This window comes from Pundamilia nyererei, unplaced genomic scaffold (assembly GCF_000239375.1).
Source record: "Pundamilia nyererei isolate P.nyererei 1_Seehausen unplaced genomic scaffold, PunNye1.0 scaffold00417, whole genome shotgun sequence".
NCBI classification, from domain to species: Eukaryota; Metazoa; Chordata; class Actinopteri; order Cichliformes; family Cichlidae; genus Pundamilia; species Pundamilia nyererei.
In genome coordinates, this window is record NW_005187818.1 from 150,870 (window position 1) to 161,913 (window position 11,044).

The window sequence follows — 11,044 nt, forward strand, 5'->3', positions numbered from 1 at the left end:
GCATACACTATTATATATTGTACATATATTTATTAGTTTCAGATGTAGCCATTCTTGTATTTGCTGGTTTGTGTTGTTGTGTTTGCACATTTCTGTTGCTTGTGGGGCTCGCACACAAGAATTTCACTCGCATGTGCTGTGCCAGTGTGCCTGCACATGCGATGTGACAATAAAAGTGATTTGATTTGATTTGATTTAGTCCAGCATTAGCCCAGCTTAAGCCCAGCATTAGCCCAGCATTAGCCCAGGTTAAGCCCAGCATTAGCCCATCATTAGCCCAGCATTAGCCCATTATTAGCCCATCTTTAGCCCAGCATTAGCCCAGCTTAAGCCCAGCATTAGCCCAGCAATAGCCCAGTTTAAGCCCAGCATTAGCCCAGCTTTAGCCCAGCATTAGCCCAGCATTAGCCCATCATTAGCCCAGCTTTAGCCCATCATTAGCCCAGCTTTAGCCCATCATTAGCCCAGCTTAAGCCTGACTCGAATCGTGACCGTGTGAAGCCACACCACCATGAACTGAGTGCAGTCTCCTTTCAAGGACAAGGCAGTAAATGCAGACAAAATAGCAAAAATATGTCATAATAATCAACTTCTTCAGTTCAGATAATGAGACAATCATTCATTTGTTTAGGTTTCAAAATATGAGCAATGGTGGTGACTGACGCAGGATTTCTACAAGAGGAGATAAACCTAGACATGCCCCGCTGTGACTGAGCTTTAATACGCATCGTATGCCTTCTGCATATTATATGACAAGACATAGACAGAGAGAGGTATGCAAAGCAGTTTGTGCTCTAAGTTATTTGGTAATATTCACTTGTCAAACATCCAGTACACACTGCGCGCTTCATATAAAGTTGTCCTGTTGCTCTGTGATTTTATCTCATTCTCACAGTTAAACCTTCCCAACGTCGTGTCTCACAGGCTGTTCATCATCTGTTTAGTGTCACAGATTCAGATTCTTTCCCAAACCTGATGATCAGTCACTAAACCACCGTCACCTTTAGCATTTTTAACAAAGCAAAGCAGAATTTCACCGTAGCTGTGCCACGACACAGGTTTACATTCACCGTTGCATACAACAATGAGACAAACCAGATCTGTCAGCTGTTTATCAAAGGCTTTACAAACATGCATCTTTCATGTGTCAGCCAGCATGCAGCCTGTTTCAGTGTTAGTTACTGTTCTTACTGTCCGGGAGGAACTTTGACCACATCATTGCCTTGGCACTGATAAAGTATTCTGATTCTGAGATGCTCACAGCTGATGATGTGCGACCCAAAAGCAAACTAATTCAGTTCAATTCAGTTTAATTTATACAGCACCAAATCACAACAACAGTCGCCTCAGGGTGCTTTATACTGTGAGGTAAAGACCCTACAGTAATACAGAGAAAACCCAACAATCATATGACTCCCTATGAGCAAACACATGGCGACAGTGGAGAGGAAGAAACCTCCGGCAGAGCCAGGCTCAGGGAGGGGCGGCAATAACTGGCTGGGTATGAGTGGAGGACGAAGGCAGACTGTGGAAGAGCCAGACAAGAGCCTCACTTAGTGCAGAGAGCCGTCTGAACAGAAGAAGCACTGAGTGCATCATGGGAAACACTCAGCAGCAAAACTAAGCAATCCAGAACTTTATCAGACATGAGAGGGAAAAGACTGCTGAACCTTTGGGTAATTATATTAAATGAAACTAAATCATGATGATTTTCATTCATGGTATTAGTCTTGTTTCTGATGTTATGGATTATTTTAATGTTTAATCAACAAGCTGACAGTAAAAATCCCTCAAAAACACACTGATCTTGTCTGTTTTTACACACTCACTGCACCAGAAATAAACTGTACGAGTCGCTCATCATACCTCCATGTGTACCACCACACACACACACACTCACACTCCTAATGTCATCTTCATGTCCTGCTTTCATCTTTAACGTTTGAGCTAAAGCTGACACTAAATTTGTAGAAATCTCAGAGGTGTACAGCAAATATGTCCCCAACTATAATAAATCCTACCTGTGCTTTCTATACTCTGAAATAGGGCTGCTCGATTATGGCAAAAATGATAATCACGATTATTTTCACTGAAATTGAGATCGATTATTTGACGATATTTATTTAACCCTTTAAGACCTACTATAGAACCAAGTCCGCCAGAGCTTATATTATTTTTTTTACATGCTGTGGAGCCATTTTTGGGAGCATTTCAAGTTGCTATATATCAATACAACTGTTATAGCTCATATTTTAATAATATGTATTCATTAAGTCCATAGTAACTACATTAATTGCAAAAAAGTGCAATAAACTACAAAAAAATTGAAAATCGTTTTTGTTTTTTTACATATATTTCTACTTGGAGAAATTTAAGAGGTTTATCCCTCAAAACTTTAAATACAAAAAATTGCAAAAAATAGTTTACAACAACAGGAAATTTATTTTGAGTGTCTTCATAGTTTTATTTTGGAGATACAGCAATTTTTATATACTGCAGGAAAAACAAAAAAACAATCCTATGATGCAAATTTGCAAAGAAAACAACATGTGCATCAAAATAAACTATTTCCAGCAGTGCAATTCGAGTCCTAAGCATCCCAGCAACTATTCAGAAAAGTCAAACATGACTTATAAAAACACCAGTATAGGCTTTTAAGGCCTACAAGTAAAAAACTACATTTTCCGCGAAAATGACATCACTTCCGGTTTCGGACAGGAAATGAAATGAAAGCTTTATGTGGAAGGAAACCGTGACCGAGGACAAGCTGATGGCATAAGATGTAAGTACAACTCCTCCGGTTTCATATGCAAAACAAATTATTGCGCTAGCTTACACGGTTCCAGTTCTACAGGGATTTAAAGGGTTAACAATAACAATGTATTGAATAATGACTTTAAAAAATAATATAAAATAGTGTGCAAATACTGATAACAGTGCAAATGTTTGCAATATAAAAAATAAATGAAAAATGTAAACATCTATGTTTAGTGAACTTTGCAGTGTTGCTCTGTGGTGCAGCTACGACACCGTAGCAAAGTTTACACACTGTGTCTAATTGATCCACGTCTGACTGAACCCATAATGTTTCCACACCACTGAAGTTTTTTTTCTTTTTTTACCTCTCTTTTCAACCAACGGCAGCCACTCTCCTCTCCAAATAACTTCTGCTTAGCTTTCCGAGCTTCCCGGGTCCTCTTAATTGTTGTGACGTATGTTCGAAATGCAGAGAGGTGCGCTCGATTTGCCACACGGAGCAGCGCGAGAGTAAAGCACGAGGGAGGGACTAATAATCGGCTCAGTCATTTTTAATGATCGTTGAAAGCCCAGATCGTAATCGTGATTAAAATTCGATTAATTGAGCAGCCCTACTCTGAAAGTAACACACCATTGATTAATGCTTCAATATTAAATATGATTGCTACCGAAACACAGGCCCTTAAATAGTTAAATGATTACTTAAAAAGCCATCACCCGGCCATCTTAGCTAATCATAGGCCCATCACCAACGTCCTTATATTTCCATAAATCATAAAAGAGTAGCTGTCAAACAGCTAACTGATCATCTGCACAGATAAAGGTCCCAAGTTTGACTCCCCCCTCTGACCTGTCAGTGTGGAGTTTACTCATGGCAGTGACATGGTCTCGTACTGTCACATTCCCAGTAAAGAGTGATTTATTTTAACTGGAACATTTTGGGCTGCAGGTAGTTTTTCTGCATCTTTATGCAGAAACAATCCAAAAACTAAGAATGGAAACTATCCATTTCTCTACTGCTTTGTGACCTCTGGGATTGAGATAACTGGAGCTGAGTCGAACCTAAACGTGTGTTTGTGAGCAAAGACATTCTTAGCTTTGAAGGTCACATAATCATCAAAGCACAGCAGAGACAAAACACATACTGAGCAGGCACGTCTGATATCTTTACAAGCAGCCAGCATCAAAAATGTTGAAAACATATCTGCAACCTTGAGATGAGACAGGAAGAGGAGAGGAAACATGAGACAAAGAGGAAAGCCACATTGCTCGAGTGCCTCTGTAAAGAGGGTCTCAGCAAAGTCATGTCTTCAGGGGAGCTTTCCCCCACCCTCCCCCATCACACCCTCCTCCCAGAGACAGGCTTCCTTCAGAGAAATGCACGAGCGGCTCGAATGGCTGCTCTCCCAGCCGGTATCTGACACTGCAGAGCTGAAGAAGCTCCACCTTCATCACAGAGCAGACAGCAACACACTGCAAAGGAACACGGCTGATGAGAAACTCTACCAACAGCTGTGTGTCCAGTTCAATGAAATGTGCTTCATGCTCACTGGTTAGCTAACAGGACTTAGTGTTAGCAGCAATCAACCAACCCACTGATGTCATATTCCTGACTTTATTCTGATGTAAACACTGTAACTAAAAGCAATGTTTTAGGTGTTAGACCTGCATCAGTTTTTCCGCGGGGGCTTCATACATGTAGTTTTTTCATGCCCACTTTAATATGAGCAGTACACGATTTAATGTTTTTAAAAGCACAGCGCCTGGACAGGAACTCTCTTAATAATTCTGATTTCATTTCTACTAGTGGAGCATTAAGGAAAATACTGGTAATTTTTTATTTAAAGATTATCATATGTTCAATTCAATTTTATTTATATAGCGCCAAATCACAACAAAAGTCGCCTGAAGGCGCTTCATAGGTACTTGTAAGGCCTCTTTATCAGAATATTAAAATTCTGCTCACAAAACATTGAGAATTGAGATATTTTATGCAGTTTCCCTTTCTTACGTGTAGTGTACAGGATGATGGTGGAGGTAGTGTTTTTACTGGACACTGGTGATGCTGGTGCAAAAGTACTTATGGGGCCTGACATGTGCCCAGATGATCTACAGCCCGGGTAGAATAGAAAGCCTCACAGCTAGTAACGTCCTGATGTGTGGTGATTTCCTGAATCTACTAATGAACTTTGAGAAGACACCTCTCCTGACTTTAACACTATGCTATTTAAAAGCATGTCATGGACTTGCCAGTGTCAAGCATGTTGGTGGTAGCACTGTGCTCTGGGACTGGTTTGCTGCCACTGGTACACTGTGCAGTAACAGAATAATGAAGGAGCACTATCTTCAAATTCACCAACTTCACCTCAAATCAACAGTTAGACGACTGAAACTTGGACACAGTCGGGAGTTCCAACAGAACAACGATCCCAAGCACACAACACTGTTTTTGGAATGGATAAAGCAAGCTAGCATTAAGGTTCTGGAATGTCCCTCTGGACGCCCCCAAACTCGGGTCTTCTGCCCAGAAGACTCATCACATATCCGGGCTGAAATATGCAGAAGCTTGTTGATGGCTACATGTGCAACGTGCTAAGAGATGTTTAACCCAATATTAGTGGGGGTGTATGCATCTATTTGAGCCGTATATACACTTTTGACCCGGTTTGGATTAGCGAAACTCCAAATTTTAATCCAACTCAAGCATTTCAAAGTAATTAATGATGCTGTACAATCACTCCACCATAGAAAACGAACAGTTCAAAGAAACTGACAATCACGCACATGATGAGTGTATGTATGTATGTAATCATTAGTGTATTAGCTAAAATCATATGCCATATTGTATCAGTGTACACAAAATGCTACCTGTAGTGAGCACACCGCCTCTTCCAGGCTATACCAAGACATCTGCATCACCCGAACCACAGGACAAGACTGTTTTCGATGTGTGTTACACTGAGGCAAAGCCCAGCGATGGAAAATCAAGGGTGAAAATGGCTCTTCAAACTGTCACTGATAAAATGCTGCATTTATAATTTGCATCTCACTAATAAATCATTTGTTACATAAAGACAAGGCGAGCAAGGGATTAAACCGGCAGCTGCCTGGGTCTCATCATCGTAACAAGCGGTCAATGTTGGGCCAAAACACGTGACCCGGCTGCTGCAGCCTTTGTAGAGCCTACGATGTAACCTAGCTAACTGTCCAATGCCGCTGTCAGCATCCATGCTTGTGTGTAATGATGTGTTCATGTGTGGTCGTCTCCCGGGGTTTCGTACGTGGTGCCAGCAAAGAGGAAAAATAAAACGCTGGGATTGTTTTTCCTTCTCGCTAGCTTCCACCTAAGCATGATATAGCATGTTCTGACTGAGAGATTTCTGAACAAATTCAAACGTACAGCTCTGTTATCCCTTCCAACATAAATGAAGACAGAAAACTAAACAGCAGTGACGTTTGTAGGGTTACTGAAGTTGGGCTAGCTGGTATATAATGATGTGCTATGTGATCGCTAGCGACACAGCTATATTAGGTAAACACAGTGAAGCTGGAGGATGAACGCTAACTTTCTTCCACTCGATAAAAGTTAACGTGAAGGTTCCTGATGGTTAGAGACAAATGCAATCGCATGGCAGGATGCTGTAAACGGATCAAACTTCAGTCAGGAGAACAACTGAGATTATTCAGCCACAATACGGTGGCTGTAGCTCAGGTGGTAGAGCAGGTCATCTACTGATCGGAAGGTTGGTGGTTCGATTCCTGGATTCCCCTAGTCTGCATGCCAAATATCCTTGGGCAAGATACTAACCCCAAATTGCTTTCCAATGCATCCATCGGAGTATGTGTGTGTGAATGTTAGCTATAAAGCTCTTAGAAAAATGTGCGAATGTGTCAGGGATCCTGGGTCTGAGTGACCCAGGATCCCTGAGCAGTTATGAATTATATTATTATGTGTATTTTGGTGTTGCTTCCCTTCTCTGTGCTTGTGTGTGTGTGTATATATATATATATGTGTGTGTGGCTGAGCACCTGTTTATAGGCGGCGTCAGGCCTGGAGGGTGTGGTCCTGCAAGGGCACTGGCCAGACCCGAAGCCACACACCTGCTGCTGATCAGGCCTCGTCGGGGGAGCTACTTAAGAGAGTCTTGGAGCTCCCACCGACGCGGGATCATTCCATGAGACTCCACGTTAGTCTTCTGCTTAGTTAAAGTCTGAGTGTATGCCTACTGGAATTAAGTGTCTTGACGGCTGCCTCTGTCATTTTCCCCTCAGGATGAGCGTGGAACATCGGAGGGCAGCAGGCACGGGGTGTGTGTGGACACACGAGAGTGGAGAACACGGAGCACGGACTTTTTGGGAAGACACGACACGGGAGTCACGGGAGAGCACGGGGATTTACTGTTATTGTTTCCATCACTGTAAATAAACGCACTGTTTATACACAGAGTACCGCGCCTGGGTCCTCCTTCCCCACTCCTTCCACGGTGTGCCATGCCGCACCGTGACAGAATGGGTGAATGCACAAGTTGTGTAAAAAAGCGCTATATAAGAATCAGTCCATTTACAATACGAGGTTAGTCATTAATGTACTGCAACAACATGGGAATAGAGCAGCTGTGAGAGGATTCAGCATTAATGAATCAATGGTGCAGAAGTGGAGGAAGCAAGAAGAATGAGTTGAGTAAAGTTTTATCCAATTTTGTTTCGCTTAATGCGCCTTATAATCCGGTGTGCCTTATGTATGAAAACAGACCCGTTCATCAACAGTGTGCCTTATGGTCTGAAAAACACGATATGTTGGATGACACTGTGTGGAGCTGTTAAAAGCCTGGCTCAACATGCAGTACTGCATGTACTGTTTAAGGAGCTGTAGCAGTACCCCGGGCAAACTTGCCAGGACGTTGCTGACATCACACATGTCTGACCCCTGAGATCATCATTATCAGTGTGAGAACAACACAGGGAGGAAACACCCTGAGACGTGACATCTGGTTTGGGAGGACAAATGTGTCATTCTTCCATGTTCCAGATGTGCCGGCTCTCCAAAGAGCCTCCATTTACTGTCAAGGATCAAACTACAACCCAGATAACCTCCTCAGCAGCAAACCCTGGAGCTGAGCCAGGAGACTGCATCTTGTGGTTTTCAACCCGGGCATCATATTAAATGTAAAGGACTCATAAACACTGGTGAAGCACAAAGCAGCAGGATATTACTCGCTCTGACGCGCTACGGGGTGGGACTGGTGATGGATAGATGGAGATGCTTGAAAAAGAGCTGGTGGGGGCCGACTACACACTTACTATTAGATCTTCACACTGAGCGAAACCCAGCAGCAGAGGCTGAGAGCAGCTTTTAGTTTCATGCTTTCACCCTGAAACTCTGTTAATACAAATTCATAATGTTTAAATGAGGAGACATTAACACACAACCTTTGCTTGATATTCTATCATCTGCATGAAAATGGAACAACCACAAAATCAGAGACTTTTCTCTGGAAGTGAGAAAACACGTCCTAACACAGCACATTTAAAAAAGGAATATAGTTTGGAAAGCACACCCCGACTTTCAATCTCCACCAGCACCTTGAAGCTTTTCCACTCGAGCCTCATGTCACCCACCCACCCACCCACTCGGACTCGACGTAATGATGAACACATCAGGGTTCACTATCTCACCCAGTGACACACTGATGTGCAGACCGGCGTGGCCGGGGCTCAAACCACAGCTCCTTAAAGCTCTTTGACTGTTAGCTTTACCTGTGGGTTCAACAGGAAACCAACATTCATAGATTTCCTGTCCTATATGCAAATAACTCGTTCTACCCCCAGTAACAGCTCTGTGTCTGAAATAATGTGAAAAGACAGGAGTTTACTGGAGCTGGACCTTGACTGTGTCTCGTCAACTTCCTGTTGAGCCAGGGAGATGTGTGTGGTCTTTTTGTTTTAACAGGGGGATGGAAAGCAAACAGTTGTGGGACAGAAGAGCAGTGGACATGGATGCGTGAGGAGAGCGTTCAGCAGGTGTGCAAATCTGAGCACATCAGTCTAAAAGTGTGTGACCGAGCTCTGTGTGTCATCCACACTGGACGTCTCTCTGTGGAGACGACTGCAGTAACATGTTTACAGTAAGCTACAGTCAGCAGCTCTGACCATCCCGCTTTCTGAGCTATTTTGCCCCGCCCCCCAAAAAAGCCACAAACAATATTGAGGCTGACACAGTCTATGACGTGTATGTACTCTGCACTGAGCTAATGATAATAATTGGTATTAAATATTTAATACTTACTTTGTTACTATAATACTATAGTTTCTGTCACAGTTAATCTTACCTGTTATAGAGTGAAATAATGTGGAGCTTTGGACACGAGCGAGCTGGGAGCAGCCTGGCTTTGCTCCGGACTTTAACTGTGTCAGTAACAGCTCACATTTAAATTCACATATTCACAAAGAGTCGAGCACCTGTGTCAGACTGAGCCAATCCAATCGCACACCTGTCTGTTCACACATGTCACACAAACCCACAAATCAAACAACGAAAGTCAGAAAGCAGCAGGAGGATGGACAAAGGCATAGCGCCAATAAAAAAGCTCATCAGGTGACAAACAGACAACGACTGCACTGAGAAAGGAATTCACTCCTCAGGTAGGTGCGAGGAGCCTGAAACGAAGGCAGAGCTGCATTTGCAAAGTGAACTAAGTTTGAATCATGAAGAGTGAGCGAAAGACAGAGCTGAGTGTCCTGGAGCTGAACGAAAGGATGAGGAGCTGTGAGACTTTACTGAAAAAGTCACTTAAACATGTGATCAGCGCCAAGAAAGATGGAGGACATCCTCACCTCTCTGACCACACACCTCTGAAAGCAGTTCCCAGAAATGTTGCGCTAAACTTCAGCGTTCAACATGCGCACGCAGCGCACTGAACCTGACCATGAGCAGATCCTACAGGACACAAAACCACACAGGGCTGAAGTAAAGTTACTTCAGCCCTCAGCTTTGTCCTTAGAAATTCTAATAAATCAGAAATGATTTCTCCCACTGAGACTCTCAGTCTTTACCAGCTTCACTTCACTTTGGTTTTTGATGCTTTGAAAGGTGACAAAAAGCTGGATTTTTTTTCTGCGTACTCCTCTTTTTACGAAGAAACTTTAACACATCATCATCATCCTCTAGATATGACACTCACATAAACTGTGTCGTATTTTTCCTCCAAGTACACCAGTGACCCTTTCAGAGGCAGCTTCGCCGTGGAGTCGGAGCCGGGTGGCAGCTGCAGGTCTCCGGCTGCTTCTCCAAACTCAAACAGCTCCTCCAGCTTCAGAGCCCGAGTCACAGCACCCAGACCCGCCAAGTACCAGCAGAGCCACCAGCAGAGTCGGGACACGGCCTTCATCTCCATCTTCACCTGAGGATTCCCACCGACCTACGAGCTGAGCGCAGCGGCGGAGTGACACCGGCGGGAGGACGGGCGCACGGATGGATGGATGGAGAGCGATGGGAGTGACGACCGCACAACTTCCGGAGACTTTTTCAAAATAACGTGAAGTAAAGCTAGAAGTTAGAACTTTTTAAAAGATAAAAAACTGAGTGAGGGACAGCTTTAGAAATGCGCGCCATCCTTTTTTGCTTTTAGCCTTTACACGTGACGTGTTGTCTAAGTTGAACTTGTGTCTGTAAAATATAAGTTTGTCACACAGTGCACCGTTGGTCCCATGCATCACTGCCATCTACCGAGCGCAGTCTGTAACTTCATACAACCACAATCGGACTTGTTCGGAAACCCGAGAAGATGATGAGCTGATTTGTGCTGCTGGGGTCAGCGGGGGGTCAGGTGTGCAGCTACCTGAGGTGTTCCGGGGCCTGTGAGGGAATGAAGCTTGTGATGACGTCACTACAGCGTGCTGCTTTCATCACTGGCATAGGGTCTCTGACTGATATAAATGAAGACATTTGGTCTGAGTTGTTGGACCCCATGAAAAGGCCAGTTTACACAGGAGCATCGTCACAGGAACCTTTTTTGAAAAAGGTCACAGATTTGAATCTGGTGTGAGGTGTGATGCAGGCAACATCCAATCAGCTGCAAAATATTTTTTAATCCTTCAACAGATTAATTTTCCTTACAAAGCCTGTATATAAAGGGTGGAAGTAACAGCTGTTGCTTATTGTTTTCTGGACTCATTTCTGTTTTCAAGGTTCAAGGTTTCAAGGTCATTTATTTGTCACATGCATAGTTATACAAGTATAACACACAGTGAAATGTAACCTGACACGCTCCTCGACATGTGCAAAAAT

General features: G+C 43.4%; 1 protein-coding gene across 1 annotated transcript in view; it reads right to left on the reverse strand.

Annotated features, from left to right (window-relative positions):
* The window catches only part of LOC102212320 (nidogen-1-like), a 42,762-nt gene extending 32,525 nt beyond the window's left edge, over nucleotides 1-10,237 (reverse strand). Inside the window, exon 1 of the mRNA XM_013915983.1 lies at nucleotides 9,939-10,237. Within this exon, the coding sequence (XP_013771437.1) occupies nucleotides 9,939-10,151 (213 nt within the window). The 5' untranslated portion in view covers nucleotides 10,152-10,237. The remainder of the gene's footprint in view (nucleotides 1-9,938) is intronic.
* Nucleotides 10,238-11,044: the final 807 nt, after the last annotated feature.